This window comes from Brachyistius frenatus, unplaced genomic scaffold, assembly GCF_029030835.1.
Source record: "Brachyistius frenatus isolate BFR_SWC_R1_liver_20210118 unplaced genomic scaffold, ASM2903083v1 Contig_39, whole genome shotgun sequence".
NCBI lineage: Eukaryota > Metazoa > Chordata > Actinopteri > Embiotocidae > Brachyistius > Brachyistius frenatus.
In genome coordinates, this window is record NW_027210638.1 from 3,411,114 (window position 1) to 3,434,775 (window position 23,662).

A 23,662-nucleotide genomic window follows, 5' to 3' on the forward strand; every position below is an offset into this window, starting at 1 on the left:
GTTTTATGTCTTGACAAGCACGCAAACTTTTACTTCTTTTCTTTTGTGTGCTCATTCACTCCATTCCCTTGCTCTCCTCACACCGCAGCACAGTTGAATGACTCACAGCCGCATGAATCAGCCCAGTCAGATCCAGCCTGAGCTATTTTTAGCCTGCCCATTAAGAAGTTTTGGAGTGTGTCTGCACTCCCCTAGAATGCTTAAACATCAGTGTTGCTGCGGCAGCCGAGACTGACATGAACAGAGCATCATGGAGGGTATGGGTGGAGGAGAGAAGTAAGGAGTGATGGGGAGATGGTGCAATAGGTTGGAGAGGGATCATGCAGGAAATTATATGGTGTAAATTGTGGAACCATCTGCATAATTTCCCTTTTGTTGCTTGGTTCTTCTCCACTCATGTCCGAGGTGCAAGGTCGATACATACAGTGATGGATTTGTGTCATTATCTGAGCCGGTCTATTACCAATGACACTGTTTAGCAATGTAATATAATTCTTTTCAACATCTTTACAGACGTTGTCACCTTAAATTACTGATTACTGAGGGTTATGCTTTAATGATGCAATTATAAATACGATTTATCCTGTTGTACATTAGGGAAATATCAGTGTCAGTCAGAGATACTCATGCCATAGTTTATTATTTCATTACATTGTAAAAACAGGCTAGCTTATAATAGCTGTACACAGAGCAGCCTCCTCATTAGAAAGCCAGTCTGTTTTAGGCCGGGCAAAACCCCACAGGAGACAGCTCTGCACAGACGCAACAACATGTTACATGACTGAGAGATAAATAGAGAGGCTTGATGAAATATGGAAAGATAGATTAACTGACTTATTAATGAATCATGTCAGTTGGGGAGATGAGTGTTCCTGGAGCATCAGGACAAAGAGACAGATAAAGGACAGCCGAGGACACACAAACCAGAAGATGTTCTCAAAGTCCTTGGTGACAGGGAGTTACATAAAAAAAAGGGATTGAAAGTGAAGATTAAATAATGCCATTTTTGATATCGCAGCATATTTTTCCTTTGCTTTAACTAAATAGGATGAATTCTGTAGTGGTGGGCGGTGCATTTTTTTTATTTGCTGGTAGTAGTGAGCGAAGAGCAATTATGCTGTATGTGTGAAGCCTGTTCTTTAAACTCGTCACCCTCCCATGAAAATGAGGGCAAGGACATCAGTTGCTGATCAGCCTTTTTTTTTTATTAAAGAAAATGTCTTGGCATCTGTTTTGCTGGTGTCAGCTTTCTTACTTTATTTCATTTTTTAAAGTAATTAGCAATATACCAGGTATAAAAAGATAGAATCTTTAGCATGTTAAAATGTTGAGTGTGTGCTTCTGGATAAGCCTTTTTATTAGCAGATGTACAAATACAAAATGTAGTGTATACACTGTACAGTACATACCATGTTCTCATGAGAGCGATACATTATGATTTCAGCTATAGGTTAGTCTGCTAAAAGCGGATTGACCTGGCAGCTTCAACCCTTTTTCTTTCTTTTCCCTTTTAGCCGCCATCCCTTTACCTTTCTTTCTCTCCTCCATCATCTCTGTATTTCTTCTTCTTCCAACTGTGTGTTCTATGTCTTTTATGTTATCAGCATTTCAAGGACAGGTCCCATCTTTACCCTTCATAAATTGAATGTCACCCTGGAACGATGAATATGAATGTTTCTGTGTTAACAAGGCCAGTCACACCGAAGACATGTTGGTAACACCTTCTTTCTTATCACACCTTTCCCTCTGCTCGCTGCAAGAGACAAGAAATCACTGTTATTTTTCACCTTTTATTTTTATACCTTCATATAAACCTTGTGTGCTTAAGGCTTAAGAAGTGCTTTGTGGCACCTCGACCAGAAGCTGTGAGATGAAGAAAAAAAACGCATCAAATTGCATCCTTTATAAAGCAACAGCTCCTTACCAGGTTTAACATATAAAAAATAACTATAATTTTTCAATATTGTGTTTTTTAATAAGAACTATGTTTTCACAAAATAACTTTTATTGATTGTATCGGATGGAGTTGTTAGTTTAGAAAAATAATCCTCTTCTGCTGTGACCGTGGTGATATACAGTGCATCCGGAAAGTATTCACAGCGCTTCACTTTTTCCACATTTTGTTATGTTACAGCCTTATTCCAAAATGAATTAAATAAAAAAATAAAAAAATCCTCAAAATTCTTCACACAATACCACATCATGATAACGTGAAAAACGTTTTTTTGAAAATTTTGCAACTCTATTAAAAATTAAAAAAATTTAAAAAATCACATGTACATAAGTATTCACAGCCTTTGCCATGACACTCAAAATTGAGCTCAGGTGCATCCTGTTTCCACTGATCATCCTTGAGATGTTTCTGCAACTTGATTGGAGTCCACCTGTGGTAAATTCAGTTGATTGGACATGATATGGAAAGGCACAAACCTGTGTATATAAGGTCCCACAGTTGACAGTACATGTCAGAGCACAAACCAAGCCATGAAGTCCAAGGAATTGTCTGTAGACCTCCGAGACAGGATTGTATCGAGGCACAGATCTGGGGAAAGGTACAGAAAAAAATTCTGCAGCATTGAAGGTCCCAATGAGCACAGTGGCCTCCATCATCAAGAAGGGCCTTAGTCAGGGAGGTGACCAAGAACCCGATGGTCACTCTAACAGAGCTCCAGCGTTGCTCCATGAAGAGAGGAGAACCTTTCAGAAGGACAACCATCTCTGCAGCACTCCACCAAGCAGGCCTGTATGGTAGAGTGGCCAGACGGAAGCCACTCCTCAGTAAAAGGCACATGACAGCCCACCTGGAGTTTGCCAAAAGGCACCTGAAGGACTGTCAGACCATAACAAACAAAATTCTCTGGTCTGCTGAAACAAAGATTGAACTCTTTGGCCTGAATGCCAAGCGTCATGTCTGGAGGAAATCAGGCACCGCTCATCACCTGGCCAATACCATCCCTACAGTGAAGCATGGTGGTGGCAGCATCATGCTGTGGGGATGTTTTTCAGCGGCAGGAACTGGGAGACTAGTCAGGATGGAGGGAAAGATGAATGCAGCAATGTACAGAGACATCCTTGATGAAAACCTTCTCCAGAGTGCTCTGGACCTCAGACTGTGGCGAAGGTTAATCTTCCAACAGGACAACGACCCGAAGCACACAGCCAAGATAACAAAGGAATGGCTTCGGGACAACTCTGTGAATATCCTTGAGTGGCCCAGCCAGAGCCCAGACTTGAACCCGAGTGAACATCTCTGGAGAGATCTGAAAATGGCTGTGCACCGACGCTCCCCATCCAACCTGATGGAGCTTGAGAGGTCTTGCAAAGAAGAATGGGAGAAACTGCCCAAAAATAGGTGTGCCAAGCTTGAGGCATCATACTCAAAAAGACTTGAGGCTGTAATTGGTGCTTCAACAAAGTACTGTGCAAAGGCTGTGAATACTTATGTACGTGTTATATTTGCGTTCTTTATTTTGAATAGATTTGCTAAAATTTTAAACAAACTTTTTCACTTTGTCATTATGGGGTATTGTGTGTAGAATTTTGAGGAAAGAAATTAATTTAATCCATTTTGGAATAAGGCTGTAACATAACTGTGGAAAAAGTGTAGCGCTGTGAATACTTTCCGGATGCACTGTAGACAATTTGAGCATTAGTCATTTAGAAGGGGGGCTACTTAATTGATATAATCCATATAAATGTTGTGTTCTGTCGAAATGTCAAGAATAAAGTTAAAATTATAGTTTCAGAATAAAATAATATTTTAAGATTAAAGTTGAACTTAAACTGTTTCATCACCAAACTGAACAGCACCAGCGGGACAACCATTCACACACCCGAGCGGCATTCCACGCTGACAGTTTTTGACACAACAATCTAAACTACTTGCTTTGCACATGTGATACAAGATGCCTTGTAAAGATGAACTCCTGCAATTTAGAATCGATTTTAGTAACGAGGAAATTGTTTCTCTTTTAGTGCATAAATACAGTTTGATAATAAGTATGTGGAAACCACATGAACCTGGAGGAAGTAGCCGCATTTGTGCCGACCCAAATAGCTGGAAATGGACAGATTAATGTGTATCGGTGGTTACACCTGCACACAATACAAAGAGGATATGTTGTACTACAAGATACAATAAGACAATTAATTGTTGTTTGACCCTGAAAGTATAGAGCTCAGGCGAGACACCGTCTGACACGCTGGCATCACCGCAACAAAGGTCCAAACGTGCTTCCTTTGCTTCTTAACAAATTAGACTTTATTCCCAACATTTCGACTTCATTCACGAGATATGATTTCAGCTTTCTTTTCTCGACATTTACACTTTACTGTCAAAAACGCAAAATAAGAAAAAATCTTCCTCCTCCAATATTTTGTTCTCAATCTGGCCCTAATACTTCGTCGTAAATTCGAAATAGTCATTTAAGTATAAAAATCACACATTTTTCTTTGACCCTCTGGTGTGTTTTCTTCCTTTAACAAGCCTCCTTAGGCTCTCATGGCCATCTTGTCCATCTTTTGTTGTGATTATTGATAGCAGGAATTCTACATTTAATGTACTTCAGTGCGTATTCTTCCAATCTGTAATTTAAGTGTTCTCAGGTTAAACTGTGCAGCTCATAAAGTAACATTAAAGCATTTACCTTTCAATGACAAACTAATTTTAGTTAACTTCTCTTATGGTTTCATAAATTAGTCTGTATAGGATCAGACTCCAAATTACAGAGAGATTTTAGTCGGTTTCTTTCTAGTGACGACTTGTAAAATACAGTCGTAAATGCTGACATGATGGGAAAGCGCATGTGCATGCGAATGGACAGGCTTTTTTACACTTGTAAGCAGATAGATTTGCATAACCAACTAATCCATTAGAGAGAGAGAGAGAGAGAGAGAGAGAGAGAGAGATATAATAAACCACAGGTAGGAAGACATGTCTTTGGTATTAAAATTTAGCCGAGTCGGTGTTATGGACTGGCAGTTCAAGAGGAGTCCTGCTATTCAAACCTGTAAAAAAAAACTACAGCGACATATCTCAAGGTGTGAGTGTGTGCGTGGGTGTTGTGTTTGTTTGTTCGCTTCAGAGTGATGGCCACTATCTGTACTTTTCATCAGAAGTCAGTCGAGTGTGTTGAGCCATCTTTCTCTCTGGAGGACAGATCCATATCAAATCATAATGGATGGCAATGCTATTTGAACAGTGAATCAAAGCTGAAGCAGGTCTGGCAGTGGAGCAGAGACATATCGCATTTGACAGGGGCTGCACTAGATGACAACAGGTCACACACACACACACGCGTGCATGTGTGCACGCATAACAATAAGCAAGCACATGCACACATGGCCAGGTTACTGCATTCTCTGACAATCTACACTGTTTCACAATGTCATGGCCGCTTTCACACAATATTCACCTGTAGTTGGTGTTTGTCCAGTAATCTGTAGACTCTGATAGTGGAATGACTTTATTTACATAAACTCTTTCACTGCCATGACTTAACAACTACTGTGTTTCACCATCGCAGGGTGTCACACCTAAAAAGGTGGCAACATAAGCATAATTTACCTGCTAGAGCAGTAAAACATGCAACAACAGTAAAAGCATGCCTCTCGGCATGCCTGGCCGGCAATCTTTAATGTTATTATTTCTGGTTTTTTGTTGTTTTTTTTGTTTACATTTGGGTAATAAAGAAGTTACAGGAGAATAAGGGAGAGTGAGAATAGGAATGGTATAAATCACTAGAACCACCACAGTGCTTGCTTTTGCTGTGTTTCAGTGAGCTTTAAAGCAAAAAGTAACATGCTGTACATCATACAGCTGAGTTGACAGTGCTCTCTGTTAACACTTGAGGGAATATCTAAAGCATAAAGCTACTGATTCAATCAGTGATCATGATGATTCAGTACAGTTCGGCTTGAGGACATTTATTCCTCCTGAGCGCTCCTGTTTCCCTTCCTTCCAACTGTATGTGTTTGTGTGTCTGTTTGAGTGCACCTCAACGTGTCTTGACCTTGACTCAAAGGTGTGTTGTGGCGAGCCCTAACAGTGTTTGAAGAGCTTGTACAGGAGGGGCTTCTTGTTGTCTGTATATGAGTAAATTATTCAAGGCTTCTTCCACTTTGACAGAACTGAGGTATTTATAGGCGTTGGTCGCTGCCTCTGACACTTACACAGAAACAACGAGCTCTCTGAAGGCTCTTCAACAAACCAACCAATTCTGAGGGAGAGGAGGAGGAAGACAGCAGGAAGGCAGCAGAAAAGCAGATATGTGAAATATTCCTGGAGTTGTTTGCTCGAGGCTGAAACAGAATAGGACATTAAGGCCAGAGACAGTGACACACAGTTTCTGTGCTACTCATCCCGGAAGTCTTATTTCATTGTTAAAAAGAGGAAAACTGGGAGTCCTTCAATGGGAATATGGTGCTGAGGAATTTTTCAATAGCAAAATGGATGTTTCAGGAGTGCTTTTAATTGTCTCAAGGTGAAGATGAGAGGGAGGCCAGGTCTTCTCAGTGAGTCCAGCTGGGAGACAGACAAGTGGCAGGATGGAGAGACAACCTACCTGTCAAAGTCTTAGAGGAGGATGAAAAGAGAGTTGAAAAATGGACTGTTGTCCAGTCATGGTGTCAGATCTGCCCGTGATGTGTAGCAGGGTAGATGGAGTGGTAACAGTCGTGAAGGCAGAGCAAACCATCTCAATGTGTCATGACCTGTACTGGGGTGAGTCCCGCCACACTCTGCACTGTTCAGCACACTGACTGGATGCCTCACAGTGCGAGTAATGTTAAAATGGGATCTTATAGGACCTAAAATAGTTTTTTGTAAAAGTAAAAAACTTGCAATGTGACTCAGCGTAAAGCATAATGTAGTAGAAGAGCAGTGTCTGTCTGCAAGCATAACATTTTTTCCATTTTTAGAAGAGGAGGATGTTTGTTTCTACACATTTAACTGTGACTGAGGGCTTGATTCAGAGCAATAAAAAAGAAACACATTGTATTTGGAGAGTATTTGACTATTTATAAATATTATATAAATATTTTACAGAGAAGAACTGTACCTAATGTCCACTTACTGTAATGATCAAAGGTTTTAGCATTTGTCCAGTTTTTCTTTGTTCTGGCTTTTGTTTCCCTGCACTTCATCACCCTACCCTGCTCCACAAATAGAAAGCTTTTTTGTTTTATTCTTGAAACAAAAATGTGAATTTCTATTTGAAGATTCTCACTCGTGTTTCTCTTTTTAATACCGTGTGTCATGTTTATCAAATAATTGCCACTCCTCCAGCAACCTTCTGTTGTGCTTAATGAAATGAGAGGGCAGATCTGGTCTTTCAACTTGTTGGGCCTTAGCAAGATGTTCAGCTCTCACCCTTGATCATTTTGATGAAGTCTTCTCTCTTCGTGCTGGCATTGTTAGATCTCATCTCTTATTCTATTTTATTAAAAGCTTGTCTCCCTAACCAATCGTTAGTACTTGAACTATGATCAAAGCGCCTTGTTAGACTGAGACTGTCCACCCTAAAAGGATGTCGTTGAGTTTATATCCAGACGCAGTCTCTGGCCTCACTTACTCCCTTTATTTTCTCATCTCTTCTCTTCTTGGACTCTATGGTGTGAAACAGTTAGTCTTGGTTTTTTAAGGCTCGAACCTTAAGTCAGCTAATTCACCAGAAAAATGACAGCGCTGGTCATTCATTCATTCAAACAAATGAAACAACTTCTGTTTGCATTTGTTGACCTATATCCTCCAGTGTAAATACTGTAAATATTTACTGTCCTTCAGTAGCAAATGTGGAAGTAGTGTGACATTACTATGAAAACTCATGAGAAGAAGGTCAAGGCAGGAGGTCAAAGCTATAATCCTCAAGATTTTCCACCCATACGTACCATAGTAACAGGACAAAGAGTTTAATACTATAGGTCCCATAAAGAGCAACCTGTTCACGGTGCAGCCAAACAGAAACACGGTCTTTTAAAGAAGTAGGTCAAAATTGACTGCATCTGATCTCTTGTTTTCTTGTTTGAAAATGATCATTGTCCCGATTTGTTGACTTTTTATGAATGATTGTGACCAGTGCAAACCATGGTAAGACTGTCTCATGTGGTTGCTTATGCCTGAGAGGAGCTAGTTTGTATAGATTTTGGTCCAACCTCAGCCGTGTTTACAGTAAAGCTATTTGACCACTCAAAACATTGTTCTCATGGAGTGCAATGAAGTCATTAGCAGTAACTTACAGCTCTAACAAGGTAAAAAAAAAAAAAAAAAAAAACAGCAGCAAACAATGAAGCTGCAATCAATGAGATAGAAATTTTCTGAATTACATGCAAGCATCATTTCCTGTGATTTCGTCATGTGTGTCAAGGCAACTTGAATTCAGAACTGGAAAGGTGGACTCCTCCACGATGAAAGAAAACTGCTACATAGACAGGAATTTAAATTCATCATTGAAGAAAAAATCCAGACCATATATTACCAAAAAGTGAGTTTTAGTCGATAAAATGTCAAGGATTACAACTTAAAAATACAAATTTAACCATGGACATGACAGCTCAGAAAATTATGATGTGAATGAATTGTTTCTAGAACTGCCATATGGAATGTTTTGGAAAACGCCATAAGGACTATCTTGGTGTCCATTTGCCTCTCGTCATCTGTTGCCCTGCTCAATCTTTAGTCTTCTAATGAATCGATCATCTCTGTCTGTCTATCCTCGCTTTCAACACCCTCCTCTTTTAATTAAGCAATTAGGATAACGTACATTCATCCTATTATGTCCATGTGTTGCAGAACATTTTGGTTGTGTGTCACACAAATATCAAAGGTATGTGTACATATAGTCCAAATCTCCTTTGATGTTGAACACTATCCTGGAGCTGCAATCCTTATGCATGATTTACTTGAATTCACTGTATGTACAGACCAGATGAAGATTAAATTGATACAGAGCCTGCTTTTAGTCATTCTTTTGTACTGAGTTTTCTTTTCCTTCACTGTCCTCTCTATCACACTGTCACATTGTGAGCATGACTAATTTCATCCAGTAATGAAAAAAAGAATTCCTTTTTTATTAAAGTCTTATTCAAAATCACATTTAGACACACAGGCAGATGAAGAGGGAAAAAGATGAAGACATTGGTGTGTCCTCTGTCCTATGTGCAAGATGGGTTAGCCTTGTATCCACCTGCACGCTTCAGCAACTCCCTGTTGGATCTGTGGAACGATAGGCACATTGCATGACAGCACAAAAGAGAAAGAAAGAAAAGATGATTCTGCCTCTATTTTTCTTTTCTTTTTCCCACCATCTCCTCACAGGCTGTGTGGCTCTTTGGAAGTTGTGACACAAAAAGAATCTAGCATTGTTGTGATTAATTTAAACCGCTGTTTTGGAATTCAAGGTGTAGGAAGCCATCTGAGTTTACTACTAGTCCTCTATCCACTGGGCTTTGGAGGTGAACACACAATATGGATATAAGGAGGCAGAGAGAGAGAGAGAGAGAGAGAGAGAGAGAGAGAGAGAGAGCAGGAGAAAAGGATAGAGGGGATGAGTGGGGATGTGGAAGGAAAGAATTAAAAAGTCAATGAGGCTCACTTGATAAGTTTGTGTGGATGTGTGTCCTTGTTTGTGTGCAGCTCTTATCAGTGGTAAAACAGCGTAGGTTAATTCTCATTCAGCAGGGTTCAGAGACTGCGTGTGTGTGTGTGTGTGTGTGTGTGTGTGTGTGTGTGTGTGTGTGTGTGTGTGTGTGTGTGTGTGTGTGTGTGTGTGTGTGTGTGTGTGTGTGTGTGTGTGTGTGTGTGTGTGTGTGTGTGTGTGTGTGTGTGTGTGTGTGTGAGATGTGGCTCATGCGTCCTTCAGACAAGGACAGCGAAGGTGTTACGATCTGTCCAGAATAGAGAATCACCGTGGGCCAAGAAAGAGATGTATACAACCGAGCTCTGAGATGTAGCGCGTTAAAAAAGTGACAGAAAGCATGAAGTCTGGCTTGATATGCTAAATATGCTTTCATCTCGATTATGGCACGCTGTGTTGACAGCAGCAAGGAGCGTCAAACAGCTTATTCGCACATTTTAATGGATGACTTATCGCTCATAACATATAGAAACAAAACCTTTCCATCAATACCACAGGAAGATTGCAGATCAAACAGATCATTTATCTGTGGTACTTAGTGAAAATCTCTGCTCTTTGTAAATTCCAGGGTACTACAGGGGAAAAAAATAACATTTTAATGTTGAGCTATAATTTTAGGTATTTTTTACATAAAACCAAAAGTATGTGCAAAAGAAAAAAAAATTCTAATCATGTGGTTCAGGGAGGACAAACCTGACCTTGTGTGAGAGTAGAAAGAGCTGTTTCGTGGTACTGTTACAATGGGTTGCAAAATTTAAAAAAAAAAATTGACCTCATGAACCTTTTATATTCACTGTGGAAAGTACTTTAACAAATCTTCTTTGAATTAACTACTTTAGCTAATTGTGTTGTATCAAGTATTACAGTAATACAGCGTGTTTGAGGATAGCACATCCAAATGAAACACTTAACAATCAAACTATGCAGCTCGTATAATGTTGTTATTGTCCTTCAACATCAACAGGTATTTTTGTTGGCAGTGCTGCAGCTGTACAGTAGCTATTAAGACATGTTTTTGGTTTGGCAATTTTGATTGAAGTCTTTTATTTAGGCATATTTTAAGATGAAAGAATGAGTGCTAGTTTTTAGAAGTAGTTCTCACGAAAAAATATGAGGCAGGGGGATCCTTCTCAGCTTTTGGGTTTGAAGCACAGAAGACTGCGTCTTTGTTTAGCACCTCTGATCAGTTGCATATTCGCTTCACTTAAAGCACACAGTGTTGCATCTTCAATGCTGTATCACGTTCACGACACTTTATCATTCTGAATGTGAGGTTTTTAACCCTTTCTGCAAGTCTCCTGCATTGTTGTTTTAGTACGATGTTAATTCCTTAAAAGCAACTCAGGTTCATTTGCCTGTCGAAATCGGATTTGTTAGACAGTGACCGCTGCCATTCGAACTGCGGTCTGTATCAGATAATTGTACTGAGACAACGTGTAGAGCTGGATCTATTCCCAGGTGAACCCTGGTGTGCTTTGTTTGTAGTGTGAGCACAAAGTAGGTCAGTCACCTGCTTATATGATACAAACAAACAAAACTCACGTGATTTTAGAGGCTGTGATGGCAACTATGTGCGCCACGGGTTATACTGTCTCTGATTCTATCTGTACCTCCATATCTATGACAAATAAAGTCCATCACTATTTGAAATTATCCTCACACCCATGCTTTTCTCAATATGATGTTCTCTTAAAACAAAAACAAAAAACGTTTTTCTTTCAAGTCTGTGTATAGTGATAAGAAATAATTCAAGATTGGTCCCTGAAAATTGTGTAATGAGTTACTTTTCAGACTACACGGTTTCTTGCTTGCAACCCTTTTGTTTGTCATGATCGTGAACCCTAAATTACGGTGGCCCTGAAGGTCAAATGCAAAAATGATTCACAGAACACAAACATTTCAGAAAACACAAAACCATTTCAAAAAAACACAAAAATATTTCAAAAAAACACAAAAATGTTTCACAAAAGTAAAAGGGTAGGACAACACATGCTATTTGTGTTTTTAATCATAGTTTGTATCTAAAATTGGACTTACAGGCTCTGTAAAATGAGGCCATGGACCAGCTCCATAGACTGCCATTCAACTTCTCATAAACTGTTCAGTCAATAAAATGTTCAAAAGTTTTCTGTATATCATTCGCTAAATTCACTCTTCCAGATTAGTGTTCTGGCCGTCCATCTGAAAATTATTCCATCATTAATCCTAAAATAATCTTCAAAAAGCTTGGGTTTTGGGGGGGGCATGTTTGTTTGATTGGCAGGCCTGTGATGCAGTCAGGTTACAGCTATCGATGTGTGGGAAATTGTATCACCGGGTTTCCAATCAGATCGAGTCAGATCCCTCGTTCGCTCCCCCCTAGCTCACCCAAATATGGTCACTATCGGCTCCAAACCGTTTGGGACTAGCAAGGTAGCGCCGGACAAATTCCGAACTCGAGGCTTCATAACAGCCTTTCACAAACCAACGGGTGACATCACTGCTGGTTGCTGCTGGGATCTAATACAAGATTTCCCTAATTGGATTTATACTGTATAATGATATAAGCCTTTACCTACAGTGGATGCCCTTTGTCATGTCTCTTGTACCCTGCTTTTCTGTGTGTGTGTGTGTGTGTGTGTGTGTGTGTGTGTGTGTGTGTGTGTGTGTGTGTGTGTGTGTGTGTGTGTGTGTGTGTGTGTGTGTGTGTGTGTGTGTGTGTGTGTGTGATATATGGACGTGGAGCTGAGGTTATCTGTGATATCAGGGCCCTGCCTTTAGATGCTCCTGGGCTGTACAAAATACATGACAGTTGTGATGAATGAGCTGAATTTTACACTTTTAGACTATATCTCCACACACACTTTCATCCACACACGTACTGAACGTACACCAATGCATATACCGTACACACAATACTGTCAGTGCATACATTGACTTTCACTAACTCCCAAAATTATTTAGCTCTTTGGCTGATTTTCTTTTTTCATGTACGTTGTATTTTTTTTGAAGTGAGGGCTTTTTGATGATGTGGGAGGTTGAATAAACGTGTGTGTGTGTGTGTGTGTGTGTGTGTGTGTGTGTGTGTGTGTGTGTGTGTGTGTGTGTGTGTGTGTGTGTGTGTGTGTGTGTGTGTGTGTGTGTGTGTGTGTGTGTGTGTGTGTGTGTGTGTGTGAGAAAGCCCAGTGACAGCTGTTAAAGACAGAATACTGTATAAGTGAGCAGAAGAAGAGAAGTGCTGGCTCATCTATAACTTTCTCTCCAAATATCCCCTCATTTTTCATTACTACTTCCCTTAAACAACCAGTGCTAACAAATGTATTTCCTGCCCAGACCAGCTCTCCCATCACCTTTCTTTTCCCCTTACTTCCACTGATAGAATCTGATTGAATTCCCCACTCAACTTAATTTTGATAAAGAAATCTCAACTTCTTAGTGTTTATTGATCCATATTTTTTTTACACCGTACAGTTATATCGTGAGGTGTTAAAGGAAATTCAAAAAGAAGTGGCTGGGCCTCCTTGTCCTTCAGAGAAAGGTGAAGAAACCTGTCTGATTGGAAAGACGTGATAGTGACACCACCTGTCTTCTTTTTTCTTAGTTGTATCTTTCACCTGAACTGAAAAAGACAAACACTCACTATTCCTGACATACATCTTCCTGTGACTGAGGTTTGTGCGCTAAGGGAGGAGGAACGCCACGTGTTTGCAATCATTCTGAAACAAACGAATGTGTAAGAATCAGAGCGATTGAGATTCACATGGCACGGCTTTTGTATAATGAAAACCTGTGCACAGGCAAACAAGATTATAATTGCAAGGCAGAGGAGGAAAAGGACGGGGAAGGTGTGAGAGGAAGAACAGATGCTGATGGGTCGAAGTTAAGTGAAATCAAGAACATGGAGCGGACTGCTGAATCCCTTTTCGCCCTTCTGTTGTCACCAAGTGTCGGTGGATGCAGTTGTCAGAGTTTGGAGTTGTTCTCAGCTGACAGTCTGTCACTCGTACAGTCAGATGGACATGATGAAATGGATTTTAGGACGCCGGCCACTTCAAATCTGCTCACTTACTTTGATCTTGCTTCTATTTTTTTTCCCCCATGTCTCTTCTCTCTCATATACAGGATCTCTGAAACACCTTTATCTGTTGCCCCTATTAGATGACAGACAGTAAAGTCCCGGGAAAGAGAGGAGCAGCTGGACATGTGACCAAGTTTACAACGCAGACTCATGGCAGCATGCTGTGTGTCTCACATCACCACCACTCACAGCTTTGCCCAATTAAGAGTTTCTGTGTGGCCTCAAAGGGTCGTGTGGTGTGCAGTCAGCAGATGTTTAGTGGAGATGCAGTGTGTATTATTTGGATGCGGAGAGGGCATCGATCTCTATCAGCACTCCCACAGGAAAAATCCACATATTGACAGAGACCACACACATATACTGTCCCCAAACATACAGACACACACTATATCAACTGAGCTCCCATTCTAAAGCATTTGCCTTTAAAAGAAACACTTAAAAAGGCAGAATTATGCAATTATTTTACCGTTTCAAAAGCAAAGAATTACCATGGAACAATTAGACTCTGGTAGGTTATGATAAATGAAGCATGTTAATGATAATTACTTCTCTGTGGTAGCTTAATTCCTCTTTGTGCTCACTGAATTAGATTATTGCTGACATTTTTACACTAACATTTGAAGAACTGGGGCAGACAGAGCCCTGACATTTTTGGAATTTTGTGGATTTGTAAAAGCACAATTTAGTATAATCCAAAAAAATAACAACTGTGTACTGTGTAGTCCATTCCTGAGACATTTTTAGTTTCAGGTCATTCACTGAATTCAGGGGTAAAGTGATGAAAGAACACAATTTACTGGCAAATGTGGCTGACCTTGCTTTCAAAACACGCCACTGCTCTTACAATATAAGGCTAATCATAGATTACTATGAAAAACAGGCATCAATTGCTGATTTTAGTATGCACTATTCTGTGAGGATAATACTTTTTTGTATAGATAAATTAAAATCAGGCAGGTTTTTATTTTTCAGTTTTTGTATTTTTTCCAAATTGAGGTGTGCCCATACATACAAAAATATGATTTTATTTACAGATCAGCAGACATTTAAACTTAAATACACTACCATGTTTCAACACAATGTGAAAACCTTTTTGTTTTATTTTTTAGCCATTAAAGATGTGTTGCTTACAAGACAATGGGGGGATAGTATGCAAAAGTTCTGTCTTGTTTGATTCAATTTAAAAGTAATTGTTTTCATCTTTTACAGAGACTCGGGAGGACCGCACAAAGAGACTGTTCCGACACTACACTGTGGGATCCTACGACAACTTCACCTCATACAGGTACAGATTCTTTCTCTGAGCTATGCATACTACAACAATGAATGGATCATGTGTAGTAATGTAGACTGTAATGCACTGACTCTATTGGTCCCATCACAGACCACCTCCCTGCCTTAACAGGGTTAAAGAAGTCCATGTGTAAAGGTGATATAGTGCTATGGAACTGCTTCCACCTAAAGGCAGGAAGGTGCCATTGCACTCAGTGTAGATTCTGAAATGCATATTACATAACTCAGTGTTTATCTGTATGTATGGGTGTGCACTATGAATACAGATGCGCATACTCTAAATGCATTCATGTGGGCGCATTCATATTTTTGTGCTTATATTTTCGTGATTTTCCTCCTGAATGTTCTGATTCAATCTTTCCTCTGTTTTTTGTTTTTCTGTCCATGTGTCAAGATGACATTTATTGTGTAGAGACGTCTCCTACTTTGTTAAATCAGATTTGTAGGCTAAGAATGGAGTAGCAAGCTGTGTGAGGTTTTGTTATGATGCAAATTCACACTTTAATGCCACAGTTTATCAATTTGAGACACAGAGCTCATCTGTATGAGCATTGTTTCCATCTGCCTTTCATAAAATGTCAGCTTCTTATCCTTCAGGTTTTCGCCAGATTAAATCTTACTTCTATTACCAGAGCTGCAGGCTTGTTGAATTAACATTACTAAAGCCATTAATCTGAGATTGTCAACATTCATGAGACATTTTGCCGTATGTATATATTTTCCTTTTCCAATGGCAAATAGTAAATGTACCCAAATATAGTTTTGTTAAGAGGTCCTCGAAAATATGAGTTCTTGTTGCTTTCCAGAGGCTCCACAGTAAATATCACTGCAGGTTACAACTATCAAATACCAGTTAGACATATCAACATGAGCCCCATGTAGGACAGAGACTTAACTTTAGCTACAATGTACAATGTTTAAAATCTGAGCTGCAGTCTTGTCAAAAGATTATTTTGAGGAAATATTTTTGAAATGTGAGTTTTTTTCTTATTGCATTATGTAGGTGGATAGAGATTCTGAATAAGGACAGTGAGCACATTGCATTAATGCGGCATTTTGGGGCATAGATCAAAAATTAAAGCATAGTGCGTAAAAAAGATTTGGAGTGCAACAACGTATCGTAGTGATGCTTAACCAGCACCGCTTTATGTGCATAATGATGAGTGCAAAAGTGGATAGATAGCTTTTTATGAAACCCAACCTTTGACCTCCCCCCCGCAGAAAGGTTTGTTTCGGGTCTCCTGTCTCCAGCAGCAGGAGCTCTGTGTTCCCCTGGTAAGTCTGAGAGAGTGGAGTGTAACTAAGCTAATGACACTGCAGCCAACCGCTGAGGTGCAACCTCAACACTAGCCCTCTGTATCTGCCTCTGCTGTGAGGTAGGAGGACCAATAACACTTAAAATACTACAAAACTCAGGGCTTATGTGTGGGCGTTCAGGAGATAAACTGGCATCAGTCCCCTCAGTCTATTAGTCTGTTGTGAAAAGACTGGAAGGTACACCACGATGTATTTTATGTATCTTAGGTTTGAGTTCAAAAATATTGCATTGCATAATCATCTGCTCTTAAGCTGTGACATATTCAAGCCACCTTTATACTATTTTATTTCACACTGAAAATTATATGTTAGTGTTCAGCATTAGGCATGATTCAGATGTCTTCTAATTTACCACCTCCTTTCCTTTACATGTTTGACCATTCTAAAATTACTTTAACTCCTTCTTACCTTAATGTGACCAATCCCAACCACATTGGTTTGATGAGGAGAAGCGGTACTGAGAATAGTTTTTGCACATACGAACCATAATGCTGCTATTTGCTTTGCTACTAAGAACTGCTTTACTAACTCTGCTTTTGGACCACAGGCTTTGAACACATAAACATTTAAATGTGTGCAGACCACCACAGGTTAACACCATCTACCAGCCTCCACCCCAGAACACTCAGTAAAAAACAGACAGTGATGAAATGCTTCCTACTTCCTCCGTCATTAGTCATAGCACAATATTACATCTGAGCCATCTCTGTCAGTTTCTTTCGCAAAAGCCCTCGACACACTTCTCAGCTGCAGTCTCATCTGAAGGATCAGCCGGAAAATCGCTTCAGTTTTATCCCAAAGACACTTCAATCACGAGGAGTCTCTCTCTCGCCTGCACACTCTCTTGTTCTCGGTCTCTCTACCTGTGTGTGTGTGTGTGTGTGTGTGTGTGTGTGTGTGTGTGTGTGTGTGTGTGTGTGTGTGTGTGTGTGTGTGTGTGTGTGTGTGTGTGTGTGTGTGTGTGTGTGTGTGTGTGTGTGTCTGTGTGTCTGTGCGGGAGTGCGTGTGTGTCTGAAAATGCTAGTACACCTCCTGGGAATCCTAAGCTGCGGTTTCTTGCATCGATTTTAGTTTGATTGGGAAAGGAAGTAACCTACAAACATTGTGTGTGTGTGTGTGTGTGTGTGTGTGTGTGTGTGTGTGTGTGTGTGTGCGTGCGTGCGTGCGTGTGTGTGCGCACACACCTCCACCGCCTCCCACTCCCACTTCTCCTCCCCAACCGACCAAACCTCTTTACTCCCCTGCCCTCTCCCTCCCCACCCTCTCCCCCCCTTCTCTCTTTGTGTGTTTGAGGATGGTGTTGGACTCATACCTGCTGTCCCTCTGCTCTTTCCTTTACAGTGACTATATCATCGAGGAGAAGAATGCTGTTTTACAGAAGAAAGAAAATGAAGGGTTTGGCTTTGTCCTGCGGGGAGCCAAAGGTGAGCTACACACACACACACACAGACACAGGAACACCTTCGCCAAAACAGTTGATTGCCTCTTTGTTTTCAATGTGTGTGAGTGTTTTGGTCTGAGAAATAGTTTGTTGATATGAGTCACTGAGTATGGCTCAGTTGGTATTGTTACTGTGAGAGTCAATAACACAACCAGCTTTGGTCAACATTCAGTGTGTGTGTGTGTGTGTGTGTGTGTGTGTGTGTGTGTGTGTGTGTGTGTGTGTGTGTGTGTGTGTGTGTGTGTGTGTGTGTGTGTGTGTGTGTGTGTGTGATTGAGAGCATGCGTGTAGCCCCCTTTGGTAGCGTCATCCTTGGCTGAGCTGTCAGCTAGCTGTCCCATCTGTTCCCTGCACATGGCGCTGAGCTCTAGTAGAGACACACTCCTCTCTTACTCCTCTATATTTTTTTGCTCTGTGTCCTTGGTTTTTGTTCCTCTTTACTTTCCTCCTTCTCCTTCATATCCTTCCTATCCATTATCCTCTCCAAATATTGTCATACCTTCCGCATTTTAACCGAAATCGGGTCCCTACTCATCTCCATCGCCACAAATTCATTTTACTCATGCACGTGCCAGCTCCCCTGCTCAGGCTGGTTACCATGGCAACCCCTCTCAGGCACCTTGCCGGGAGTCTGAGTGTGCTTTACCGCTCCATCACTCACTACCATGGATCTTGGCTCACCCCACTCTCGTTTTCAGTCGGTCTTTTACTCCCCAGTACCCTCAAACACACACACACACACACACACTGCAGTTCACTTAGTGGTCCTCGGAGAGCTCTTGTGTCAGTGATTTAGTTGGATTCGCTCCAAGATTAAATGGACTTTGTGATAGCGCACTCACTTACTAAAGTATGCTTGTGTACTGTATGTGTGTGTGTGTGTGTGTGTGTGTGTGTGTGTGTGTGTGTGTGTGTGTGTGTGTGTGTGTGTGTGTGTGTCTGTTTTCTTGAGACATGTCATCAGTTGTACAAGAATGAGCACATGTTTGCATGAAACTATATGTATCATTAATATTTTTGAGATGCAGCAGGTAACAGCAGTACCACAGACCCATCAGTATTCCTCTCTAATATACTCAGATATCTTTGGTCAACAATTAAAACTAAACTCGGCACAAATGTACAAATTATATCATAGTAATAGCGAAAAGGAAAGTTTTAAAAAATGCATTATTGCCTCCAATGAAATTTAAATAAAATGAATTTAAACCGGCGGCCAGAATTTTCCAAATAGTCTTTGCAGGATTTAATACATGGTCTGTTTGTGATCTTGTTCCGGTAATTGTTGGTCTCCTCTGCTACTGAAGCAAAAATGTATCAAAAGGAGCGATAGACTATTATGTAACCTCACTGTTTCCTCTCAGCCGAGACCCCCATTGAAGAGTTCACCCCCACCCCAGCGTTCCCTGCCCTGCAGTATCTGGAGTCAGTGGATGTGGAGGGAGTGGCCTGGAGGGCTGGTCTAAGGACAGGGGACTTCCTCATTGAGGTAATTAAGGACAATCTTGTTTCGTCATCTACTGAACAATTACTACTACTAACTACTGAACAAACTGGCGACGGCTTTGAACACAGAAGAAAAACCAACAATTGCAGACCTTTGCTGCTTTGTGGAGTCCAGACATTGTTACTAATGTCACTGCAGAAAGGGTTTATAAAAAAAAATAAAAAAAAATAAAAAAAAATGGAATATTTGTAACTAATACAGATAAAGTAACAGAGCTTCTACTTTTTGAATTAATGACATATTACTCAATAAAGAGAGAAAGACATGATCTGCGGTGTGAAGGTAGATCATCTGTTTCCCACTCTGAATGACCAGAATTTTGGTGCGTTATTGTCAGCAGCGTCATCAAAATCAAGGCTGCATGTGTGTGGTATTTCTCATTTTGTCTCTGCATCTCTTTTCTCTTAGGTAAATGGGGTAAATGTGGTGAAGGTGGGCCATAAGCAGGTGGTGTCCTTGATTCGGCAAGGGGGCAACAGACTGCTGATGAAGGTGGTTTCTGTCACACGCAAACCTGAGTCTGAGGAAGTCGTTCGCAAGAAAGGTAACGACAAGAGTGAAGGAATTAGCTCCTCTGTTCCCTCCTTTTTTGAAAAAAGTTCATGTTAATTAGTATTTTCACATTTTAGATGTAAACAAATTTATATTTATATTAAATGCATGCATTTTCTTGTTAATTGTTGCCAACACGCATGTGCCTATATTATGTGTGGCGTGCTGCATCATGTGATAAATTCATATGTGCTTTTACCCAGAACCGGCTCAGCCTATTTATTAGTATGAACAATAAAGCACATGTAACATTTTGCGCTTGTTTAGCCGTGGCTTCATTAAGTATAATATGTACTCAAAGAGTTTACATGACACATGTCTCTCCTCATTAGATTAATTATATGATGTAACGGAGACAAAGAAGTTGGTTCAATTCACAGAGGCAGATATGTGTGTTGCTGTTGTCTTGGTAATTTCTACCACGTTTCCCTGCTGTAAATTCATGTAGTTTCCATGTCAACCACAGCTCACCATTACTCAGCTCCCACACAGTCCTGGCACAATGACCTCAGGACTGTGTACACTGCAGTGGTGCATGTGTGTGTGTGTGTGTGTGTGTGTGTGTGTGTGTGTGTGTGTGTGTGTGTGTGTGTGTGTGTGTGTGTGTGTGTGTGTGTGTGTGTGTGTGGTTTTTATGCGTGGTAGAGTACCATGTTCACCTCCTTTGTGATAATTGAGATAGAGAGACAGTGATAAATGAGTTTGACCTTGTTTCATTGGGACAGTACTGTATCAACTAAATCCTGCTACTCAGGGCTTTATGGTCTCTGTTAATCTCTCTTTTTGTCCTTCTGTCTCTCATTCATGTTGTCTTTGCATTATTCCCTAATGCGTGTTGCCTTTAAATAAACCCATTCCCTGGGTAAACCATTAGACATTATTAGTCTACTGCATGTAAAAAAAAAAGCAAAAAAAAACGTTTTAAGTATACGAGTATACATAATGACTCATATATACTTAAGTATATTTAGTATATATACTTTTTTATATAGCTTCAGCCTTTTTTGACCTTTGAAAATTGATGTAAAGATGCTATTCCATTTCATGGTGGGGAATGAGTTGAAAAGGTCAATACTTCTCTCATGTCTGTCCATTTAATAAGAGGTTACAGCCAGTAGCTGGTTAGCTGTTTGCCACCGTGTTTCTAGTCTTTAGCACAAACACCGTAGACAGGGCAAACAGCTCCTGTCCAAAGGTTACAAAAATCACATATCTGTACCGCCAAAGCTTGCTAATTAACACATTATTCATACTTATTTAATCCATTAAAAAAAATTAAAAATTAAAAAAAATCAAGGGGGGCAGACAAATTGAAGTGCCGAGACACAGACAGTACAAACAGCCGAAGACTCGAAGGAGCGCGGCTTCTGTTTTAGAGCTCAGAGGGAATTAAATCCTTCGCTCGTGTTTCAAACTTCTCCGTGTCTTCTTTTGCACCCCCCGATCTGTGTGGAACACCCTCTCCTATCGCTCGGCTCTTCTGGTGGGACTCGCTGCATATTGCGCACCTTTACACAAAAGCACGGACACATGCTGACACACGCAGACTCGCGAGCAAACACGCACGCACACACACACACACACACACACATACTCTGCACCATGCGTGGCCTCACTACTGCCACCGTTACCATGGCGACTACACTGCATGTTTGAATTAAGCATTACATTACAGCAACTCTCTCTCCCTCTGAGCCTGTCTCTGTTCCTCTCTCTTTCTCCATCCTCCTCCGTCTCCTCGGCTCGCTGCTCCTGTACTAGAATGTGCAGGCTGGTGAGGAAATGAAGATGTTTGATACGGACAATACCCGGGATGGCTTATGTGCAGTAGATCTGCAGCTGCTGACGACAGCATGATAGTTCTGCTCTAGTAAGGCTCTAGGGTATCTGTGGGTTTTGGAGAGCCGTCGCTCTACAGTGGCGCATTGAGTGTTTGCTAGTCGATCTCACGTAGAGTGAGCTGATCTGGGTCCATTGTGGGGTATTGTCAGGAAACTTGGCGAGGTCGTAGCGTGTAGAGATTGCTGCTGTGTGTGGTTTTATGATCACTGTCCGACTGCATGGCATCACATTGTTACTGCAGCTTGTACATGACTGCATTTTTTTTTTTTTTTTTTTTTTTTTTTTTTTTAGTTTAGTTGATTGCAGCGTTTATTGAATTTTTTTTTTTTTTTTTTTTTTTTTAAACCTGTGACTCAGGAGTTTATTTTTGAAGCTAAGATTTCATAGATATGATTTACTGCTGTGACTCGGACGGTAGCAGCCCAGTTGCCATGTGTGTATAGTAGGATTGGGAGGGTCCTCTGAGCTTCGGGGTATAAAGTCTGCAGCGCATCATTTTCCTTAGCTGTTATATTTGCTGCCATCTCTTCGTCTGTCAGCCCACATGTCATTGTGTCCTCCCCCATGGAGTTTTCTCTGTGGGAGGATATGCATGTGTGTAAGCCGGAGGGTTCTTGAGTTTCTGTCTGATGCACATCTGCTGAATTCCAGACAGGCAGCATATTAAAAGTAAGATGGACGACTTTCTCCCTCTCCTTTCCACACACGTTTTACATATTGTGCCTATTGTGGCGTACACATTCTGTAGTTCAGTGTTTAATGGGAGGATTCAGAAAGATAGAGATGTTACTTAGAGGGATGCCCTGTACGTTTACTGCCAACGGACTCCTCAACAGAGAGGAATTCTTGCAGCACAGAGACTAAAAAAGTGAAAGTCCCGAAGACAGAAAGACACAATTGGAAGCCATCAGACCAACAGACAACAAACCATGAAGAAGCTGGGCTCCAACCGTAGCCTGAACAAGGTCCTTGCTAAGTGTGAGAGATCCAGCTCAACTGAATTTGACCAAATCAAAGCAGCCAAGACAGGATGGGCTGGTCGTCTGGGGGAAGCCAGGAGAGCACTGAGCCGCAAAGCCAAAGGATTTTCAACCCCCTCAACTTCAGCCTCAACACCGTGCCTTTTCTCCACAGCTCCCCCACCACCCAAGAGAGCTCCAAGCACCACCCTGACACTGCGCTCTAAGTCCATGACTGCTGAGCTGGAGGAACTTGGTGAGTGCCAAAGAATTGGCGTACAAACCCAACACTAGCGTCTTCTTTTCTGTCGTATTTCTGCTTTCGCTTAGTCATTAAAACTTGGTGACTCCTAACTTTTAGAATAGTCACTTCTGTTGCCTTGTTCTTGTCATTTCCCCTCCTCTCCTGACGCTATCTTTTTCCCACCAAGCTTCTGCTCGGAGGAGAAGAGGAGGTGAGTCTGAGGCAAGAAATTGACAGCTCTCTGAACGTCATGAAGATGATTTATCACTAATTTAAGCAGTGTCGATTAGAACAGAAGAGAAAACGCGAATAATGCTTGAAACACATTGACTCCTTTTCTCCACTTTGTCTTTTTTCTCTCTTTGTCTCTTAAGTCTTAGCGCTCACTCAAGGAAACACAATGAAATTGTTTCGAGACAGTGTTGTGATTTAGTACAATACCCAGAGCATGACCCCCCCCTTCCACACACACACACTGCAGCGTATAGCTACCTCTTAGAGATGCCTTTGCACTCTTCTATTACCTAAAAGTCAGAAATGATGACAGAACATTTCCATGGTCTTATGTCCCAGTATTTAGTTATGCCTCATTTCCTTTTCAACAGAGAGACTAGATGAGATGTTGGCATCCCAAGAGTCTATGTTGCGTTCTCAGCCCTCGGAGGCAGATTACAGAGCAGCCACTGTCAAACAACGGCCTACCAGCAGGAGAATAACACCAGCAGAGATCAGTGTGAGCGCACCTACACACAGCTCATTGGCAGACAGCATATGCCACTATGCTGGCGTACATACAAACACACTCAAAAACACCTGGC

The 23,662-nt window shown here is 41.0% G+C and overlaps 1 protein-coding gene across 1 annotated transcript in view; it reads left to right on the forward strand.

Annotated features, from left to right (window-relative positions):
* LOC138622796 (SH3 and multiple ankyrin repeat domains protein 3-like) overlaps positions 1-23,631 on the forward strand; it is a gene marked incomplete at its 3' end in the record, with an annotated part of 136,071 nt that extends 112,440 nt beyond the window's left edge. The window contains exons 14-20 of the mRNA XM_069701848.1: positions 14,899-14,974; positions 17,641-17,723; positions 19,105-19,229; positions 19,656-19,791; positions 22,776-22,856; positions 23,032-23,055; positions 23,450-23,631. Of these exons, the coding sequence (XP_069557949.1) occupies positions 14,899-14,974; positions 17,641-17,723; positions 19,105-19,229; positions 19,656-19,791; positions 22,776-22,856; positions 23,032-23,055; positions 23,450-23,631 (707 nt within the window). The remainder of the gene's footprint in view (positions 1-14,898; positions 14,975-17,640; positions 17,724-19,104; positions 19,230-19,655; positions 19,792-22,775; positions 22,857-23,031; positions 23,056-23,449) is intronic.
* Between the last annotated feature and the right edge of the window lie 31 nt (positions 23,632-23,662).